The sequence below is a fragment of the Dunckerocampus dactyliophorus genome, chromosome 9, assembly GCF_027744805.1.
Source record: "Dunckerocampus dactyliophorus isolate RoL2022-P2 chromosome 9, RoL_Ddac_1.1, whole genome shotgun sequence".
Lineage (NCBI taxonomy): Eukaryota > Metazoa > Chordata > Actinopteri > Syngnathiformes > Syngnathidae > Dunckerocampus > Dunckerocampus dactyliophorus.
This window is the reverse complement of record NC_072827.1, coordinates 11,505,127-11,528,070: the sequence shown is the minus strand read 5'-3', so window position 1 is coordinate 11,528,070 and position 22,944 is coordinate 11,505,127. Positions and strand designations below refer to the sequence as shown.

Sequence of the window (22,944 nt, the reverse complement as noted above, 5' to 3'; positions counted from 1 at the left end):
TAAAAAAAAACATTTTCATATCTTGCCTCAACCCAAACATGTATGTTTTACCAGAACATTAACAAAATGCTGGTCTCCACAACTCACATTTTGTATTTCAGAATGCATTTCTTTCTAGTGTTCTCACATTATTAACTGAAAACCTGAAGGAAAAACAGGCTTGCAGGCACCTCATGTCGTTGTGGGGGGCTACCTGGTGCCCGCGGGCACCACATTGGTGACGCCTAGGCTATATTATATGAAAGGGGAACCATTAATTTTAGACAAAAACATATTTGACTTACTTTTTGAAATCACTGGTGAAACTTAGAGGATCAAACGCCTTCTTTAAGGAGACTTTGGATGGAAGAGCAGCTTGATGGCATTCCAGCAGGACCCCAGGCAGTCGGCAAACCTGATTTCCTCCACCGCCGTCGAAGGCCAGCCATCCAGTCCGACGAATGCAACCACTGTTCGGGCTATCACGAATTAGACGCCGCCCGACCGACGATCACATGGCGAGCCGCGAAAACTCACCACACCCTGCCAAGTACCCGACCCCCAAGTGCCACACCAAACTAAAGCTTTTACCATACCATGCTTTTTCAAGGAAATCGACCGATATGGTGGCCATCTATCTGAGCACCCCTAATATACAGACCTGATCAAAATCTTAAGACCAATTGAAAAAAACAGAATTTTTCACATTTGGTTCTTAATGAGGTTTTAAGTGTAGCTACAAAAAACATTTGGAACTTGTAATTTAAACAAAAAAAATAAAATTTTAAGCTTCTTAGCTTTAGCCATCAAGAGGGCATGACGGTGTGAATGCCTGACAGAAAATGAAGATTTTGAGCAGATTTTGGCTTTCATAGCCCACCCATCCATTTTCTATGCAGTTTCTCCTCATTAGGCTCACAGGGGTATGCTGGAGCCTATCCCAGCTGACTTCAGGCGACAGGCGCGGTACACGCTGGGGCGGTTGCCAGCCAGTTGCAGGGCACATATAGACAAAAAACCCTTCACACTCACATTCTTATGGACAATTTAGAGTCCATAAGAGTCCACAGAGTCCATGTTTTTGGGATTTGGGAGGAAGCCGGAGTAACCCACGTGCATTTGAACCCAGATCTTCCAGATTTCCTGACCGTGTGACCAATATGCTAACCACTAGGCCACCGTGCGGCTAATGTAAATTGAATATGTTCATGGTTAGAGCATAGAAAACCTCTTTATGGCTTTCTATATAGGAGCCCTGCAGACTTGAAATAACACCCCAGTAGTCACTTTTATACTCCTATTATTCTTTGATTACATCACATTTTGCAGGCCACGGCATCACTGCAGGGACATAAGAGATGGCCGCCACTAGCATCGCAAGCTAGCCCATCCAATTCACTTATTCTAAACATACATTGTTTCAAAGGGAGTGGAAAAGGACAAAGAAGCCAAAAACATTTTTTTCACTTGATCTGAGCCATGGCATGTCGGCTCGGCTCTGCTGGCTCAGTTGCCAGTCTCTATACAGTGTGGAAGGTAATGTAATCTAGCGTCATGTCTCATAACATTACTGATGCTTAGTGACCACAATACTACATATAACTTGCTTTTAATATTTTTTTACTAACAATAGGCCATAGTCTACTCCAAAACAACTAAAACTTATAAGAAATTTTTTGATAAAAAGCATTAATAGTAAGGGAGCGATGTCTGAACCACAATATAGTGAGGGACGACTGTATAACCTTATTCATAACAAATTACATGACTTTATTTTTACACAAATTAACCTAAAGCATTTAATTTTTAAAATTACATCTTCTCTTTAAAAAGCAGTCAATATTTTGGTTGTTATAGAGCTGTGTGAGAACTTTCAGTCTAATTTATAGGGTTTAAAAAGAGCGCCACCAAGGGGTGGATTCTGTCATAAAAATAATAGCATGTGCAACACAGTAAGGGTGCCTGTTTTGATACGTTTTCGCTAGTGCTGTGAAACAATTTTTAATCATCGGTGTCTGTGCATTCATTTTTAAATTGAATAATTCTTAATCTATGTGAATTGCGTTTGTGGCAATCAACTGTTTTAAAGCTGCAACAATCAATCGATGAATCAATGATTGAACGATTAATTATTTTGTCTAATTAATCAACATTTTGGGGCTGTTTCTTTAATCGTTTGATTTGAAAATATAAATATCCTTTGATTTCAGTCTTTTTTCATTTCTTTTGTCATCCGTGAAAACACAAGCTTCACATTAATCAACTAAGAAAATAAACGTTCCTAGCGTTCCTAATAAACGTTGCTAGCCAAAATGCTAGCAGAATCCCCGAGTAACATATCCTTCTGTTGTGGGCAGAACTTCAGCAGTTGTAGTAGTAGTAGTTATCTTACACAAACACACATAACTGCCTATTAAATAACAATAAAAGTGGGTTCATGAAAAATAGTATTTTTTAATACACAAACATGAATTACCGAGTTAAAATCATTTCTTATATGAACAGAAAATACACTATAAAAAGTCGTACAGAGAGGTGATATGTGTCATGCCAAACAGCTGGTCCAGTGTTCATCGTAGGAGTTCTTAGCAGCCCCGCACTTGTGTCATGATTACAGTGCAGAGTAGCTCCACTTAGGGCAATTATAAGACAATCAAGTCTTAGAAGTGATGACTGCGCATAATGCTCATTAAAGTTGAGGTCCTTGTATGCCCAGAGGGCCGTCGTCCACAGCCAGCGCCAGGTTATCGTGCCTCTCCAGGCTGTTCTTCTTCTGGCAGCACTTGCAGCCCCGGCAAAAGGAGCAGAAGTAGCCCATGGTGGAGGTCACCATGGCATCCCAGGAGAATGCCCAGGATGTTGAAGAAAAAATGACAGAGGGCAATCTACCAAGAAAGAAGATTATTAGATTTCCAAAAAGCAAAGAAAATACACAAGGACTCGTTCTGGCGTCATACCTGCAGCAAGTTGGCCAGCCTTTCTCTGGGACTAGCCATCGCCGCCATGATGGCTGTGTTGGTTGTACTGATATTTGAGCCCAGAGTTAGAGGATAGGCCTTCTCGAGGCTTATGACACCAACACCTAGCAAGACAAGTGAAAGCTTTTACATAGAATCTACGCAGGTGGTCAGTATGTCTGTTGATTTTCAGTCATCCAGGTCATGCTCAAGATTCAAGAGAGAGTTTTATTGTCATATTGTCAGAGGTTGAATCGAGGCAACTGGTAGAGTCCAGATGACTTGCCAATTTGCGGATTACACAGGTTGTCCTGATTGTGATGCTCTGTTTCTGTTCCTGCATGGCATCATCCTGACAGTTGGTATTGGAAAGAATTGGGTTCCAAAGTGGTCGCTGTCTTTCAGCTTCCAAACAATCACATAAATTGTGGGGCTTAGTTTTTATTTTTACGCCAGATGCCGGAACTGGAAAATTCCAATGTTAGGGTGTTGGTGCGAGGCACACAACACTAGGCTGAATTAGGTACCAAAGTACTAACGTAATCCGACAAATCCATCGATTCAAACTCTGTCATGGTTGCGGTCGGTCCAAAAGATGAACGTTGAAACGTCATACAGAAGAGAGGTGGCGGACCTCATAGCTTGGTGTCGTGATAACAATCTCCTTCTCAATACAGATAAGACTAAAGAGATGATCATCGACCCAAGAACAAGGGAAAAGGAGCTGCATAGACCCCTTTTTATTGATGAAACTGAGGTGGAGAGGGTGAAAACCTTCAAGTTCCTTGGCACACACATCAGCGAGGACCTCACCTGGTCTCACAACACCCAACAAATTATGAAGAAGTCCCAAAGGAGACTGTACTTCCTGAGAAGACTGAGGAAATTTGGCATGTCCACCAAAATCCTGAGTTGCTTCTATAGATGCACTATGGAAAGTGTCCTTACCGCCTCCATCACTGTTTGGTACGGTAACTGTACAACACGTGATAGGAAGGCACTCCAGCGGGTGATCAAGACCTCACAGAACATTGTTGGGGCAGCCCTCCCCTCACTGCAAGATTTAAACAACCTCATCAAGGACAGCACACATCCACAACACTCATTATTCACACTCCTACCGTCAGGCAGACGCTACAGGAGTTTGAAGTGCAGGACCACAAGGCTGGCAAGCAGCTTTTACCCACAGGCCATCAGGCTTCTCAATGACACACTCACACCCTTGCCGTACGCAACACACGCACACACTCATAACACTTTATTTATTTATTGGTATTCATGTCTCTTCTGTTGTTGTTGTTTAATTTATTGGTATTTATGTTTCTACCGTTCTTATTCATTTTCTTGTGTTTTCTTTTTTTGGGAGATTGAACAGAAAAAGAATTTCACTGCATAGCAGAACTACCTGTTTTACTGTGCATATGACAATAAAACTCTTGAATCTTGAATCTTTACGGGCATGGGTTAGATGACACAGTTTGAACGGAAATTGAATAAGAGCATTGCAGATGTTTCTCTATAGAAAGTCTCCAAGTTTTCATTCTTCGCTTGTGATTGATCTGCTCTTCAATCCAAGGGGTCTTCCCAAGTGCCTGCCCTTTTCAAAGTGCCTGCCATTTTACACTTTCCCACATGTATTTGTAAATGCTGCATCCGGTCCATCCTGGTCCACAACCTTGCTTACATTGCCCGAAATTGCCATACCGGTCTCCGTTTCTCTGTTCTGCTGAGAATGTTGTCTAATGTTTTAACAGGTATATTTTCATGAAGACTGATTTTGAGTATTCAGTAAACTTTGTGTACAGTATGTGTTTGTTTAAAGACAATTTAGTCTTCAATAAATCTAGCCTATATGTTTTTGTAACAACTAAAAATTATCTAGTCTTATTGACGTGTTTTTGTAAACAGTGAAGACCTTAAGTTTTAAGCGTACATGTTTTCATATATGATCAGTAGACCTAACGTACATACAGCTAGTGTACATGTGATTCAGAGTCTCCGTGTTTGTCGTGTTTGCGAATATCTGTGATCTCAACCCAAAGCTTGGGATCACTACAACGCAAACTTACCTGTCCAAGCTCCCTTAAGGCGGTATGTCCTTTTGGTTCTGACTTGGAACAGACATTCTGAAGAAGTATCTCATTCAAACCAAGCCTTTGAGTGAACTAGCATGACCACACTCACCAACAAGAGGCGTTATGGCCAAGAACTCATTCTCATGAAACGAGTTTGATTAGAGCGTGGTTTGTCCCTGAGCTCTCTCAAATCAGGACTCGGAGGACTTGAAGGTGGGGCGGAAGCATCAGGAATGGCTTTGCATGTGTAGCTTATCAAGCATCAACACCAAAGCAGATGTGCTGACATCCATAAGTACAGTACATGCTCACATACTTTTTTTCATACAGTTTATGCCACCATACATTGTTTTTTTGTTTTTTGTTTAATTACGCTTTCATTATCAACATACTGTAAACGTTAAATACAATTTACATTAGCCGCACGATGGCCTAGTGGTTTGCATGTTGGTTACACAGTCAGGAAATCTGGAAGATCTGGGTTCGCGTGCGCGTGGGTTTCTCTGGCTTCCTCCCAAATCCCAAAACATGCATGTTAGGTTAACTGGCGACTCTAAATTGTCCATAGGTATGTGAGTGTGAATGGTTGTTTGCCTATATGTGCCCTGTGATTGGCTGGCGATCAGTGAAGGGTGTCCCCCGCCTCTCGCCAGAAATTTGTTGGGATACGCTCCAGCATACCCCCGCGACCCTAATGAGGACAAGCGCCATAGAAAATGAATCAACAAGTTACATTATTCAAATATAGGGATGTAACGGTACGGCACGGTTCGGTACGTACCTTGGTATTAAAGATACCGTTGAGTTCATTTTGAGTAAAGTAAGGGAACAAAATGCAAAACAGAAAACTGCTTAGCTTTTGTGTTCGTTGATTTTTAAAATGAAGCATTAAAATAACATAACCTAACCATCAAAGACAATTTTTAGTCTTGGACAAACCAAACATACATACTCTTGTGAACGTCAAAACCTCCACACACACAATGTTTGTTGTTTATACAGTGGAACCTTGGTTAACATCATTAATCTGTTATCGAATGTTTGTTTTTGTTCAAATTTAAGACAATTTAGAGACCTTACCTGTGTTGACAACCTTCTTGATGACCAGTGCCATTTGGCCCTTGAGCATAGAGTTGAGCAGCTTGACAATGAGGATGAGGCAGGTGCAGAGGACGAACAGGGACAGACCCAGGAGAATGTGGCCCACCACTAAGTCAGGCAAGTTGGTGTTGACAAAGGTATGTGTGCCTGTAAGGGACAAGTCAAGGGACTCACTCCCTGATTCCTTAAAGAGCCGCGCTGGGTGACGAGTTGTCAGCTAGCATTGCTCTACTCTCATCTGTGGACCGTGGTTCGAGCCTTCGACGTGCGGAGGGGCGGACCAGTTGGGTTACACAGATTTCCTACTTTTCAAAGCTACGATGAACTTATTAACTTACTAATACTAGACTAGGTTGTGGATAATGACCACGTGTCTGTCACAGTGCAGCATAGTTTTATTGAGCAGGTAACCAGAGTAACCAACCAGGAAAACTGAAAGGTCCTCATTGTCCAAAGGGATTCACCGACGGAGGCAGGCTTACATTTCTCTTGGTAGTCGGCCCACGTCGTGGTCATCTCCATCCATGTTGGGTTCATTTCCTTCCAACAGACTGCACCGCCAGGGCAAGAAAGTCTTAATTCAAAGACAGGCACAGCTCAATTTATTTAAATTGTGACGATCGAGATCAGTGGCTTACTGTGTTGGTCTTTTTCTAGCACCATATTTTGATCAGACTTGTTTCTCGCTGCCAGGTCCCCGGTGGCGATGGCGGTAATGACTGATTTATCCAACTGAAAAAGAAAGAACATAAACCTCTCCATACACATACGTGTTACAACTTTGACATCTTCTTAAGCCACATACAAAAGTCATAGCTCACTGGAAGAAGAAAAAGGTCTGTTTACACAGTCTAACCTCTAACCTAACCTTTTGCCAAATGTAATGAGTATATTATCTAGGTAATCATTGTAATTGAAGGTCTACCTTGATGATGGAGTCTGTGAGGAGGTCAGTGATGATCTTGAGCAGTTTGGGCGCATTCTCTCCGGTCTGAATGTGGAAGGAGTTGGTGATGATAAAGGTGAGCTTGCACAGGGCCTCAGTGTCCACAGACAGACAGTTGAAGTCGTGTACAGTGGCGCCGGCAAAAGCCCTGTAGGTGATTAACATTATGTTCCGCATGAAATACTGTTCCCGACGTTGGGATCGGTTTGTTGTTTACCTGCGGAACACGTTGCAGTCTCCTGCCTGCATCATGGCCAGGATAGTGTTGGTGACTGACGCTCCGATGTTGGCGCCCATAATGATGAGCACTGCCGACTGGACCTCCAATACTTTGAACATGAAGGCGGCATGAATTTTCAATCAAGTGTTTTTAATTCCCGTAACCAGTGAAGAAAACAAAGTTTTCAATGAAGCTCGTACACATTTTCCTCAGTATTGTCTGAATTTACTGTCTTCAACAAAGCTAACCTACGTGTTTTCATAACCATTGAAGAAAATTTCCAACCTAGAAATCCAAACCTAGATGTTTAGACTTCAATGAAGCCAACATGCGTGTTTTCGTAGCCACTGAAAAAAATTTTGTTGCAACACACCTCATGTAGGTGTTTTTGTAACTATCAAAGTGTTCCAGTTGATAACAACCCTTAACACATTTAGTCTTCAACATGTTTTTGTCACCACTGAAGACAGTTTAGTTGCAACAAACGTCATGCAGATGTTTTCGTAGCCACATAGGGTGTTCAATGAAGCTAATGGACTGTAGTCTTCAATGACTGAACGTATGTGCTTTCATAACCATTGACATTGACTTTTCAAAATTCCACTTTTTCCAGACTCAGTAAATAGATGTGTATCATGTAAATAATTTATGGAATTAAGTGTTTGTTTTCATTATTCTAAATATGTATGCCATTATGTCACCATATCATTTCAAGGAGATTATAGGTAGGTAATGTAGTCCATACAAAGAAAGACGAAATCCAGATACATTGTCAGACTTGGTCTTAGTCAAAAACGTAGTGACATTAGGTGCTGCAGAGGAGGTGGTGACCAGATGATAGTGCTTTCTCACCTGCATATGACTCGCAACCACCTCATCTCCATGTTGGAGATGTCAAAACATTTCACACAAAGTGTGCATTTATCTTTTTGTGTCCATTTGGGCTCTTTAGCAAACCAGTCTTTATATCTGGGGTTTTTAAGCCAGTTGTCAGAAGATTTACCTTTGCCCATTATGGGTTCTGTCCAAGATGGAGACAGAAAGTGCGTGGACATCACCTGTCCCTTGAAGCAGCAGTAAAACTTGATGACAGGCGGGCTTTAAAATGAGTTGGAGGAGGATAAGAGTAGAGGGCTGGCCTTTCAACTTGTCAATCTTTCCAAATGTTTTCCGCGATGTGTCGCCTACGTGTGCTCTCACACAAACATCTTACAAGTAGTTGCCCTGGCGCCTTGGAAAAACAGATTGAGCCATTTCTTTTTTTTAGTTATTCATAATTACTGGTAACACTATTTGAAAACATTAATATTTTTCTATACTTGAGTTTCCATTTTTCATACTTTTCCAGACCCTGCATTGAAGACAATTTCCAGTCTATGACAAACCTAAAGACATATTTAGTCATCAGTGAAGTGAAGGTGCATGCTTTTGTCACCTCTGAAGACAATTAAGCTGCAACAAACCTCACGTACATGTTTTCGTAATCAGAAAAAAAGAACGTCTTCAATTGTTACACGTCATTGAAGACATTCATTTTTATACCTAATGTTTATGTTTTTGTAACCATCAAAGTCTTTTTCGTGTCATCAGTTAAACTAACACATGTGTTTTCACAGCCACAAAGGGTGTTCAATGAAGCTAATAAACATGTGTTCTTAGCCACTAATGACAATTTAATGTCCGTTTTCTCATAAGCATCAAAGGTTTAGCGTAGTCAATGAAGTTAAGATCCGTGTTTTTGTAGCCACTTTGATCGATACCCGTAATCGATGGCAACTGGAGGGTTCAGGTTATCTTGAGAAGACGTTTGGCCTCATCGGTTCATGCACAAAGACTAGGTGGGGCCGCACTTGTCTGACTACATAGGACGCCTCTAGTCTATGTAGAGCAGGGGTGCTCACACTTTTTCAGCCTGCGAGCTACTTTTAAAATTACTCTTAAAAGTCCCAAAGATCTACCACCTACTATCAATATAGAAAATATATATTTACTTGTCTTGATAAATATGAGTATACATTGTACATGTATATCGGGGTGCACGCACTTTTTCAGCATGCAAGCTATAAGTCAACATGATCTATCTCTTACTATAAAGCATAAATAACTAAATAAAAACATAATTATAGAATATTACATATAATATCATATAAAATGATAATATATACATAAAATCTAACCGGTAAACGTTTAAACTACTATACTCAACAGGTAATCAAAGGAGTCAATATCATAATTATATTCAATATGACAATAAACATAATTACACATAATTCAACGGTAGTTGTGTACATAACCTGAGTACTGCTAATATCTCAGTCAAAACACCTACGCAGTGTTCATTAGACACACAGTTCATGTATTACATTCAGTTAGCATTTGCTATCAAACATTACCTATATACAGACCCTTTCCAAAAAATTTGAATGTCATGGAAAAGTTGTTTAATTTCCGTAATTCCATTCAAAAAGTTAAACTTTCATGGATTATAGATTCAGGGCCCACCCAATTTTAATCGCAGAGTAGACACTTAGGGTTTGGGGGGGGCTGGTCAGGCGAGGGGCCCTCCGAGCGGCAGCTGTCCCCCGATTTTAATTGCATCATTAGCTATCATCCACATACACCCCATATACATGCACACAGATACACCCCTCAGGGACACAGAGGCCAGCTTTTCGTAGCTATCCTCTTATTTTATTTTATTTATTTATTATTTTTTTAATTGCATTATAGACACAATCACACCTTATCACATACACGGGTGGGGCGGGCTGGATTGGGGTGCCTCGTGCACCTCGGCGCCTGCCCGCCAGGGTCGGCGGTGTGGCCGGGGGCCTGGCCGTCGCGGTGGCTCGCCTGGGGCGGCCTGGCCTGTGGGGTGCCCTTGTCTGGTTCGCCTGCCCTTCCCTGGGGTGGCCCTCTGGGGCCTGTTGATGCCGGGGCTTGCGCCGGGGGGGGCGGCTTGCGGTGCTTCCCCTGGACTGACACGTGCTGCGGGCGCCTCTGCGCTCTTGGGGCGAATTCGGCGGTCTCCGGGGGGGCGGTGCCGGTGCTGCGGGTGGCCCGTGTGCCGCCGCGGCGGCTGGTGGTTGCTGCGCTGTGGCGGCTGCTGGTGCGCCGGGCCAGCTGGTGGGTTGGAGCTTGGTCATGCTTGCGGGTACTGTGGGCCTGGGTGGCGGGGTGGGGGTGGGGGGGGCGGGTGCCCTGGGGCCGGGCCCGCTGGGGGGGGGTTGTGCTCTGACGGGTGCTTGGGCGTTTGTCGCCGTTGCGCTTTGTGCTCTGCCGGGCCGCTGTCTGTGTCCTCGCCTCCCCCGGTCTGTCTGTGGGCTTGTCGGGGGTGGGGCTCCGGTACGCGGGTGGTGCGCTGTCGGCTCTGGTGGCATGTGGCTGGTCTGGCTTCTGGTGGTTTGTGGGGGCCGTCGGCTGGTCTGCTGCTGGTCTCGCCTTCTCGGCTCTGGTGCTTGGCCTCCCTGCGGCTTGGGGTGTGGTGCTCCCGCTCCCTCTTCGGGGTTTGCTGGCCCGCGGGTGTCGGTTGGCGCTGTGTGGTGGTTCACCTGGCTGCTCGCCCGTTTTCCCGCCTGCCTGCTCAGTTTCCCGCTTTCCTCCTCGCTGGCTCCCCTGTCTGCCTTGCTGGCGGCGTCCTACCGTTGGGATGGTGTGGCCTGGTGTCTTCCTGCTCCCCGGCGGTCCGCGCTCTCCGCGCCTGGGTTCTGGATCGTATGTCTGGGACCCCGGGGTCCCCGGCTCCGCTGCTCCTAGGGTTACCAACGGGGGATAGGGTGGGGCTTCCGGGTGTCGGGCAGTCAACCACTGTGTGTGCGTGCGTGCGTGTGCGTGCGTGCGTGTGTGTGCGCGCTTGAGTGCGTAGGAGTGTGTATGTGCGTGCGCGTAGGGGTGTGTATGTGCGTAGGAGTGTGTATGTGCGTGCGTGTGGGTGCGTAGGAGTGTGTATGTGCGTGCGTGTGTGTTCCATTCCGTTCCATTCCATTTTCCTCCGCTTATCCGGGTCCGGGTCGCGGGGGCAGCAGTCTCAGTAGGGAAGCCCAGACTTCCCGGTCCCCGACCACCTCCTCCAGCTCCACCGGGAGGACACCAAGGCGTTCCCAGGCCAGCTGTGAGACATAATCCCTCCAGCGTGTCCTAGGTCTTCCCCGGGGCCTTCTCCCGGCTGGGCATGCCCGAAACACCTCACCAGGGAGGCGTCCGGGAGGCATCCGGACTAGATGCCCGAGCCACCTCAGCTGGCTCCTCTCGATGTGAAGGAGCAGCGGCTCTACTCTGAGCTCCTCCCGGATAACCGAGCTCCTCACCCTGTCTCTTAGGGTGAGTCCCGCTACCCTACGAAGAAAACTCATTTCAGCCGCTTGTATCCGCGATCTCGTTTTTTCGGTCATGACCCAAAGCTCATGACCATAGGTGAGGGTGGGAACATAGATCGAACGGTAAATTGAGAGCTTTGCCTTCCGGCTCAGCTTTCTCTTCACCACGACGGTCCGGTACAGCGACCGCATTACTGCAGACGCTGCGCCGATCCGCCTATCGACCTCACGCTCCAACCTTCCCTCACTCGTGAACAAGACCCCGAGATACTTGAACTCCTCCACCTGGGGCACGACCTCATTCCCAACCCGAAGGGAGCAATCCACCCTTTTCCGACTGAGAACCATGGCCTCGGATTTGGAGGTGCTGAGTCTCATCCCAGAAGCTTCACACTCAGATGCAAACCGTCCCAGTAAACCCTGCAGGTCACAGCCCGATGAGGCCATCAGGACCACATCGTCTGCAAATTGCAGAGATGAGATCCTAGTGCCCCCGAACTGTACTCCCTCGACACCTTGGCTGCGCCTAGAAATTCTGTCCATGAAAATTATAAACAGAATCGGTGACAAAGGGCAGACTTGGCGGAGGCCAACGTTCACCGGAAACAGGCTTGACTTACTACTGGCAATGCGAACCAGGCTCCTGCTCCGGTTGTACAAGGACTGAATGGCACGTAGTAGCGCGCCACCAATCCCATACTCCCGGAGCACCCCCCACAGGACACCGCGAGGGACACGGTCGAATGCCTTTTCCAGGTCCTAAAAGCACATGTAGACCGGTTGGGCAAACTCCCAAGTACCCTCCAGGACCCTTACAAGGGTGTAGAGCTGGTCCAGTGTTCCGCGACCAGGACGTAAACCACATTGCACCTCCTGTAGCCGAGGTTCGATTAACGGTTGTACCCTTCTCTCTAGCACCCTGGAATAGACTTTCCCGGGGAGGCTGAGGAGTGTGATCCCCCTATAGTTGGAACACACCCTCCGGTCACCCTTCTTGAAAAGGGGGACCACCACCCCAGTCTGCCAATCCAGAGGTACTGTTCCCGACTTCCACGCAATGTTGAAGAGACGTGTCAGCCAAGACAGTCCCGCAACATCCAGAGCCTTGAGGAATTCAGGGCGAAACTCGTCCACCCCCGGAGCTTTGCCACTGGGGAGCATTTTGACTACCCCAGATACCTCAGCCACGGTGATGGAACTGTCTGCGTTCGTATCCTCAGTCTCTGCTTCCTCTATGGAAGGTATGTCAGTGGGATTGAGAAGGGCCTCAAAGTATTTCTTCCACCGCCCAACTATATCCTCAGTCGAGGTCAGCAGGCTCCCGTCCCCACTGTAAACAGTGTGGACCGGGCACTGCTTCCCCTTTCTGAGGCGCCGGACGGTTTGCCAGAACCTCTTCAAGGCCGACCGAAAGTCGTGTTCCATGGCCTCACCGAACTCCTCCCACACCCGAGTTTTTGCCTCGACCACCGCCGAAGCTGCGTGCCGCTTGGCCTGCCGGTATCCGTCAGCTGCTTCAGGAGTCCCACAAGCCATCCATGCTCGATAGGACTCCTTCTTCAGCTTGACGGCAGCCCTCTGGTGTCCACCATCGGGTTCGGGGCTTGCCGCCACGACTGGCACCGACCACCTTGCGGCCGCAGCTCCGATCGGCTGCCTCAGCAATGGAGGCACGGAATAGAGCCCTGGGCTGGCTCTTGGGGCACTAATCTTTGTGCTGCCTGCCCCTGTGGGCCTGGTGGCCTTCTGGCGGCCGGGGCCCGGCCTGGCTATTTGGGGCGGGGCTCTCTGGGAGGTGGAAGGCGGCCCCTTTCCTTTCATGCATTCTCAGTTACAATTACACGCCCACACATTCTTGCACCTTTATATATATGAAGTCTTCCTCACATACAGAGATACCTGTACATATGCACACTCACAGTACATACGTACTTCCCCACATTACTCACTGAGTTATCCAGGGTGTTATGTTGTTGGTTTTATTACAGCGACGGTAATATCAGCAGTATGACTATAGTTTTGTTTTTTGGGTTTTTTTTACAATGATGTGCATTACAGTTATTTTTATTCTGTTCACTATCATGGATAATCATTTCATTACTACAATTATGTGTGACTGTTTCAATGCAGTATGATCATTGTGATCACTATCATAGTTCATCATTTCATTACTGCTAATTATGTGTGACTGTTTCAATGCAGTATTATCATTGTGATCACTATCATAGTTCATCATTTCATGACTGCTATTATGTGTGACTGTTTCAATACAATATTGTCATTGTGATCACTGTCATAGATCATCATTTCATGACTGCTATTATGTGTGATTGTCATTGACAGCTTTGTCATTGTGGTTGTTGATGTTGTTTTGTCCTTATGTCCTTGTTCGTCTTTGTGGTTGTCACGGACATTTATTTGCTGATGTTGTCCTGCATGTTTCTGTTGTTGTTGCTGCTGTTGTCCTTGTCTCTTGTCTCTCTTTTTTTTTTTTGTTGTCCCCCCCTCCCCTGTTTCCTTTTCTCTTCATCTCTGTCCCCTCCTGCTCCGGTCCGGTCGCTCCAAATTTGCTTTATAACAAGCATCAAAGTCAAATAAATTTTGTATGACAGGGGAAGTGTATATCACACTTCTCCCTGGCAGAGTAAATCTGTTGAGCATTTGACGGCATTTAGATCTACAATTCTATGTGCTTTAAAGGCTGGACAGGACAGGGGAAAAAAAAAAGAAAAAGATTCAGGGCCCACAATTTAAACGATTTCAAGTGTTTGTTTATTTTTACGTAATTTAGGCTTCCAGCTCATAAAACCCACGAAAACAGGAATTCAAAAAATTAGAATACCGTGAAGAAAACACCATTTACTTCTCAGTTTTTGCAGGAAAAAAAAATAAAGAAATTAGGATCACATCAAATCAATCAAAATATGGTACTTTCAAAACGATATGTCAATCTTCAATACTTTGTTGGGAATCCCTTTGCCTTAATCACTGCCTCGATCCGACGTGGCATTGAAGCAATCATCCTGTGGCATTGCCTGGGACTTATGGAAGCCCAGATTTCCTTGATGCTGTCAGCTTTTCTTTGTTGTTGGGTCTGGTGCCCCTCATTTGCCTCTTGAGAATACCCATAGATTCTCAATGGGGTTTAAGTCCGGTGAGTTGGCTGGCCAGTCAAGCACTGTGATGGCATGGGCATCAAACCAGGTTTTGCTGCTTCTGGCGGTATGGGCAGGGGCCAGGTCCTGCTGGAAGATGAAATCTGCATCTCCATACAGATCCTCAGCAGAAGGAATCATGAAGTCCTCTAAAACATTCTGGTAGACTGTTGCGGTGACCTTATATATAAGAAAGCAGAGTTTACCAACACCTGCACCGGACATTGCACCCCAAATCATGACGGACTGTGAATATTTCACACTGGACCTCAGGAAGCTTGGGTTCTGTTCCTCACCCGTCTTCCTCCAAACCCTTGGACCTTGATTCCCAAATGAAAGGCACACTTTACTTTAATCGAAAAAGAGGACCTTGGACCACTGGCCAACAGTCCAGTCCTTCTTCTCCTTGGCCCAGTGGAGACGCTTCCTACGTTGGCTCAGGTTCAGAAGTGGCTTGACCTGAGGAACCCCACAGTGGTAGCCCATCTCCCGGATGCGTCTGAATGTGGTGGTTTTTGAAGCTGTGACTCCCGCCTCATTCCACTCTTTCTGCATCTCTGCCAGATTCTTGAATCTTCCCTGTTTGATAATCCGCTGAAGCCCACGGTCATCTCTTTTGCTGGTGCATCTTCTCCTGACACATTTTGCCCTTCCTCTAGACTTTCCATTGATATGCTTGGATACAGCACTCTGTGAAAAACCAGCCTCCTTAGCTATGAACTTTTGTGGCTTACACATCCTATGGAGGGTATCAATGATGGTCTTCTGGCCAGTTGTCATGTCTGCAGTCTTCCCCATATTGAACCGAACTGAGACAATTGAACCAAACTGAAGCAATTTCATGACACCTGGGGAAGCCTGTGCAGGTGATTTGACTTTAGTAGATGATTAGTGTGTGACACTCAGTTTAAAACATTCATGCCCTGCAAAATTTGGGCTGATTTCTTCACAGTATTCTAATTTTTTTAATTCCTGTTTTTGTGGGTTTAATGAGCTGGAAGGCCAAATTATGTAAAAATAAACAAATAAATACTTGAAATCGTTTAAATTGTGGGCCCTGAATCTATAATCTATGAAAGTCTAACTTTTTGAATGGAATTATGGAAATTAAACAACTTTTCCATGACATTCAATTTTTTTGGAAAGGGTCTGTACAATAAATGAAAATTGTTATGCAAAAGACAATGCAGCCGAAGTCAAGGCAACATATTAAAAAGGTTTCAGCAAAGGGCATTTTTCCAATTCATCATGAAATAATAGTTTCAGAAACGGAAGTGTAGAAAAACACACATTTCTATAATGGAGTTCATGATGCAAAGCAAAGCCCTCAAACAATTAACTTTTTCCTACATAACTACAAGTGAATGAATAACTTGTTATAGATATAGGCATTTTACCACTGAGTTAGTTTATCCATAATCTGAATAATCGAGACAAAAGTTGCATCTCAGTGTGTAGTTTGAGACGTGATGTTCACCATTGCTGGAAAGGAAGAGCGAATAACAAGGGGAGCTTAATGACAGCTGACTGATATGACATCTATGAAGTGGTGTTTATGCGATCGACCCAAACTACTTTCACGATTGACCGGTAGATTGAAATTGACGTAACAGGAACCCCTGATGTAGTGCTTCTAAGACAACCTGAATACAGCCGTCTTTCACTATATCATGGTTAGAAAAACTGCACAAAAAAAGTTACAATGTCTCCAAAACTCAGCAGCATGAGTGTGCTGACAAGGACCAGAAAGCCGGTGCATGTTACACGCATTTTAAGATTGTTGCCTTGGCTCACTGGATGTTTGATTGATTTGTTATTAGCTTTTAATTGTTGTCATGGTCTTGGGCCTTATCTATCTGACTTGCTTTTACATTATGAGCCATCACGGACCGTGACGTCTCCAAGCATTTGCCCTCTAATGGTTCCAAATGTCTGCACAAAAACCTACAGTGAAACTCTGTTTTGCCACTATGGTCCACATCTTTGGAACAGCTTGCCAAAGAGGCTCAGGGCCGCAGAATCTGTTGGCATCTTTAAAAGCAGACTCAAGGCCCACTTTTTCAATTTGGCTTTCATGTAATTTGCCATTACTTGTACTTTTACCCCTGAAGATGTGGATTATGTTTTTTCTCCAGTGCCTAATGGATGTTTTTATTTTAATCATTGAGGGCCGCTGACAGTTGTACCTAACATACGTAATTTCAAACCCCTTGAACATGACTAACATACTTGCTATTGTGTACATACGGTGTTTTCATTAACATTGAAGAGGATTTAGAGTCGTGACAAACCTAATGTACAAGTTTTTTTTAATCTTGTGACACTGATATTTTTCACTACCCTTGACCACGATACTAATTAGCACTTACATTCAGCGGACACCATGCTGACCACAATGGACGAGGATGTGCTGAAGCTTTGCACCAACACTGTGACCAAGACTCCGATCATCAGGCCGGCCACAGGGTTGGACAAGACCATGGTGCATCCGAAGAGGTCCCCCGCAGCTTTGCCTGTGCACAAACAACAAAGTCATGGTCTCAACATCACAGCAGTCATGAGAAGGACGACATTATGATTGTCACTGGTCATAAAAGTCGTCAAAGCGATGTTTTTGCTTGTGATGTGATGAGATGTGTAAGCTTTCATGCTACTGTTACAATACGGTTAGTTTTATATGGATGTTGCTTCAGTTGACAATGTTTCCCACAACACTGGAAGCAAGTTAGTCAAAGAGAAAAGGGAGTTGTGTCTGTGTACTCTCAGGAAAACACATTAATTTGTATTATTATTATTGTTATTAATATTAAAAGTCGATATTATCATAATGTTATATTAATGTAATTCCCACATATACAGAAACACCAGCCAGGGACAGGGAAGGCTGGGCTTCTCGTCTTAGGCTGCTGCTCCCCCCGTGACCCGACCTCAAATAAGAGGAAGAAGATTGATGGATGAATGGATTATAATGTTAGATTATAACAATTTTTTATTTCAAATGGTTAGTTTTTTCCAACTCAGCTGTTTTTATCATACCACAATTGCCAAACCCATCCATTCATCCATTTTTTATGCCGCTTGTCCTCGCTAGGGTCATGGGAGTGTGCTGGGGCCTATCCCAGCTGAATTCCCAAACTGCAACACCCAAACTGCAAAATACCTCATATATCCTGCAAAATGGAGCACTGTATCCAAAATTACATGAAGCCTGATCCCACTTTTGCACCAAAGGGCACACACATTATTCATATTAGGCTATTTTTGTCTAACCAGTGACACTTTATCTTTAGTATGCTTTGCCATAATACTACAATTTTTTCCAGTTACCGGTACTTGGAAACTGTTTATTAAACTTTATTTATTGTTTTTTGTGAGCATATTTTAGTTCACTCCAATGTAAATATATCTTTGGTGAAATATTGAAAAACACAATTCTAAAGCATGTGTGTGTATCTGCAGAATTTTGTACCATTTAAATATTTTTGTATTATGGCAAAGCGTGCTAAAGATGAGCGTGCTTTTCATTAGGCCCAAGAGTGTGTCATTGGTTTGACAAAAATCTGCTAATATGAGTAAAGTAAGTGTGCAAATTGGTGCAAAAGTTTGATTTTGATCATGTAGTTTTGGATATGGTGCTTTGTTTTGCAGGACATATGAAAGAATAATAAACGGCCATAAAGGGTTTTGACTAGTTCGACATTGGGATTATGAGGCTATGTCCACACAAATACTGAATTTTGTTAAAACGATGTGTTTTGGCCTCTTATCCACACGCAAACGTAGGTTTTTGTCCTTAAAAATGAAGCTTTTGGAAAACTCGGCTTCAGCGTATGCGTGCGGATGGCAAAGACGGAGCTTTTGGCTTGTTGCCGACAGAGCAATAATGTGCCATTATTTCCACATTAGATGAATAATATAGATGATGGCAAACATTACATTGCTGCTTTTAAACATATTGACACGACTTTTTTGTGTGTATTAGAGTAAATATATACTTACTTTCGCTTTACACTGTTGAACAAAGGCGCCATTATGGGCTTCGGAGGACACTACCGCTGCTGTTTTGCTCTCTAAAACTAGAACTACAACGTTTCCACGGACAACGGTGATTTCGGTCAAGACCCGATCGGACCTCTAGATGGTGGGAAAACAGTAACAAGCATGTCGTTATTTTGGAAGAATGACATGGGGCCGCACGGTGGCCGAGTGGTTAGTTTGTTGGCCACACAGTCAGGAGATCTGGAAGATATAGGTTTGACTCTCCGCTTGGGCATTGCGTTTGCATGTTTTCTTTGGGTACTCCGGCTTGTTCCACATTCCAAAAACATGCATATTAGGTTAATTGGCGACTCTAAATTGTCCATAGGTATGAATGTTTGTTTGTCTCTTTGTGCCCTGCATTTGACTGGCGACCAGTCCAGGGGCCTATTGCACAAAATTAGGATTCAGAAATCCATGGATTAATTATTGGTTTCCATTTATGGTGACAACTGACTGAGATAAGGGATGACATGAAATAGATCCTGGACCTTAGCTTCGTCTGAGGCAGGCTAACAGCACAGAATAAATCTCCATGGTGACTTATGTCAGAACATATTCCACTTTCCACTCTCTCACTTTTGTGCAACAGGATCACAGATAAATTGAGCCAGGATAACCAAGATATCCCGGCTTAATATCGTATCCAAGTTTTGTGCAATAGACCCCAGTGTGTACCCTGCCTCGCGCACGAAGTCAGCTGAGGAAGGAAGGATGGATGGATGGATGGATGGATGGGGAATGTTCGCATGGCAAGGCCATTGTGATTGCGTTTGACTGAGCTGCTTCGCCTGCACATTGAAAGCTTCTCTGTTATATATGCTTGTTTTGTGCTACATAACTACTGTCGAGCAGGCAATTAAACAAAGACAATTTGCCAGACACACAGTATTATTTCAACAATGATAGCGTCACAGCTATGGAGTTCTGTCTTAACCGATAAAATGAACAACACTTCACAGCATGGTAGTCAGCATCGCTACATTTGAATAAAGAACATGTGTTTGTGAAATAAACTACTGAAAAGTAACACTACTTCGCTAGCAGCCCACATGTATCTTCTCCTGCGTATCGGCATGTTTGACGTCATCGACGCTTCTGGGTGGTTAAAATTTACTTTAACAGTCTATCGCTGCAGCGCCAACATTAATTTGGCATGTGCATGACAGCCTGTGAATGTGTATTTAAATCTGCCTCGCAGGCTTATTAAACACATTTTAAAGCGTAGAATGTATAGGTACTCACCACTAATGAATGATAATTGATAGAAAAGATGGAATCGGAGTCACGGGCTAGCCTTTAGCCTGGTTTCTCAGGCTAGCGCTTCAACTGCGCTTCCATCTGTTGTGGGGCCGCCTCCATCTCCCTCTAAAGCAGATAGATTTTAAGAAAGTTGACTGGAGTAGCTAGCGCTCCAGTAGCAACACACACACACACAGGGCCGCAGTGCGTTACGCTGTATGCCTCCTGTAATTTCCTTTGGCACCGACTGTACCAAGTTCACTGACAATACCTTTGACCTTGATGCTTTGACTCGTAAAAAGCTATAATGATAGCTTTTTTTGGTGAATATCAAATGCATTTTGCTCTGATTTGCGCAGACTGAGAAGCTGTTGGTGCAAAAAAAAATGAAGCCATCCACAAACAAACCTATCTTGTGCTTTGGCACAGATTAGCAAAGGTTTCTGAATGAAAAGGTGAAGCTCTCATTTATCTGTAAATGTCTTCATGTTAAAAATATTTCATTATATAACAGAATTTTAATTACTACTTCAATGATTACAAGTTAGCATTAAATAAAGGGCAATTTATGGCTTTTGTCTCGGCTAACATAAACCAGGCCCCACACAGTAACGCGACACATTGCCAACATGTGACATAAAATATCGCGAAAAAAGCGCTTCAGAAAAATCTGAATAAAGCGACTTGTAATGATGAATTTCCTCTTTGTGGTGACATCACTGCCCCTTTGGCTTTGGAGACGGTTGAAAGCCCAGATGTGAATAAGAGGGATGTGGTCTGCCTCAGACTAGTAAACAGTGCAGAAACACGGCCTTTTAGTTCCTGTGGTCAAACTGTTGTGCAGCATTTAATGTTTAAAGAGAAGGGTGGAGCAGAAAGAAAGCATTTTATATAGACGCCGCTGGGCATGCAATGGGATGTTTTCGAGTATGTGCATCTGATGGAAAAGTTTAGCTGAATCTATAGGTCATGAAGTGTAACAGTGCAGGTAAGGAGGGATGAGGTGAGAGGGAGGTTGTGGTTGCAGACTTCAGTGTGTCAGAAACCTAAAGCCCAAACATACCAGCCATCGTCAGAGCAGTAGCAGTTTCTATCCTTTTCCTGCCACCGACCTCAAACCAAGCTGCCACCACTTCCTGTCTGGACGCATGGCAGACATACGCGTAAGGCCTATACACACACACACACTACAATCTCGAATAAAAAATTAACTGACTTTAATTGGTGTATGCTTTTAAGCACGTTTGTGCCATTGTTTGAGCTACAGAAGATATGTGTGTGTGAGTGTTTTGAATTTAGAAGTTGTGACTCCAGTTCAAATCAATATGTACATTCACAGAGCCACGGCATTTAAGCTGAACAAATATTAGATGGTGATGAAGAACATTCATTATCAGGCAATTGTTGGGCGGAAACGTCTTTACTTGGCTACATTGGCTTTCAGACCTGAGAAGTCACTGATGTCTTGAAGTTGAGATTTTAAACACCAGAGGGAAGCAAAGATCCAAAAATGTTATTGGAGAACTACAGCGTTTTTCACTGTTTTACAGCGTTGTGGTGAAGATGGTTAGTTCAATTTGGTTGGCTTTATATTTGTGTACTGTGAGCATTACGGAGTCATTGTAATTCATATTAATCTTTTAAAAGGCCACAGTTTTGTAAATTTATACTTACCATTGTATATTAACTTGTGTTCACCTCGCTGCAAGTTTTGAGGCCAGATTGTGACAAAATTGCCTGTCGAAACTAGCTAGTGCTTCCGAAGCCACACAGGGCGCCGCCATCTTGTACTGACGTCACGTCTTTCACGTATGCTGTACTAATATGTTGCCTATTTTATGCTTTATTATCAAGTATTTATAAATTTGTTGAAAAGTCTAAATTAAAAAGAAATACAAATTAAATATTTATTTTTACCAAAAAGCTGTGTCCTGCAGTTTGGACCATTGGGGTGATTTTACAGTACAGTAATCCCACGTTTATCGCAGTTAGTTGATCCCAGACCCAGCCGTGATAAGTGAATTTCTGCAAAGTATGATTTCTTCTTTGTAAATGGATTTTTTTTTGCCTTCTAAATACGGGTTTTACCATTATTAAAGCCCTCTACACATGAAATAACACCCTTACATTCACCTTTACATATACATTACCTGATATAGTAAACATAATAAATAAACAATTTAAGACATAAATAAGACTTGTGCCTGTGTGTGTCGCAGTAAATGTGTTCCGGGTGTTTGGAGGACAGCAAGTGGCATGTGAGATAATTTAAGCCTGCAATAAAACCCTGTTGTTCCAGTGAAGTCTGGTGCTTGTCTCGCCGAACAATTACTGACACCTAGTGACCAATGTAGAATACTACATTCACAATTTGAATGCGTATTCTTAATGCCTTGTGTTTGTATTTTAGCTGATTTTGCCATTCTTATGATTGAAAATGCTTAATTTGCTTAAATATGCATTTTTTAAACAAATAAGCCATATTCAACCACAAAAAAGCAATATTTATTAATATATGTTTAAAAAAAAACAATAGCGTTAACCTCAATGTGGTGAGGGATTACTGTCATTTAATTCAGCAATTTTCCGCTCTTCGAAAAAATGGATAACGTTAAAACACCAGAAGATTTGCATTCAAAATACAAATATGCATTCAGGGAGCAAACAAATGAAGGCTGTGTGAGAAAGAGAGACTGAACACAAGCATTTAGACATTGACTGCAGTTCAAATGGGTTCATGTATACATAGAAACATACCATTTATCCATCCATCCCGTTTGGATACTGCTTCTCCTTATTAGGGTCGCAGCCTGATCTCCAGACTGTGACTGTGTGGCCAACATGCTAACCACTAGACCACCGTGCGGCCCACATACCATTTAATTGCACTTAAATATATTTTTCTGATATAATAT

The 22,944-nt window shown here is 43.7% G+C and overlaps 1 protein-coding gene across 2 annotated transcripts; it reads right to left on the bottom strand.

Moving 5' to 3' along the window:
• Positions 1 to 2,491: 2,491 nt before the first annotated feature.
• On the bottom strand, positions 2,492 to 21,809 carry LOC129187686 (sodium-dependent phosphate transport protein 2A-like). Of its 2 annotated transcripts, none has more exons than XM_054787290.1 (9): positions 21,704 to 21,809; positions 17,119 to 17,262; positions 7,276 to 7,387; positions 7,038 to 7,206; positions 6,751 to 6,844; positions 6,595 to 6,663; positions 6,092 to 6,259; positions 2,937 to 3,061; positions 2,492 to 2,864 (listed from the first exon to the last, which is right to left on the bottom strand). In XM_054787290.1, exons 2-9 carry the CDS (start codon positions 17,228 to 17,230, stop codon positions 2,724 to 2,726), a joined length of 990 nt encoding a protein of 329 aa, XP_054643265.1. In that variant the 5' UTR covers positions 17,231 to 17,262; positions 21,704 to 21,809; the 3' UTR covers positions 2,492 to 2,723. The 2 variants fall into 2 exon arrangements, with proteins under 2 accessions (XP_054643265.1, XP_054643266.1); XM_054787291.1 differs by lacking the exon at positions 21,704 to 21,809 and adding an exon at positions 20,033 to 20,155.
• Between the last annotated feature and the right edge of the window lie 1,135 nt (positions 21,810 to 22,944).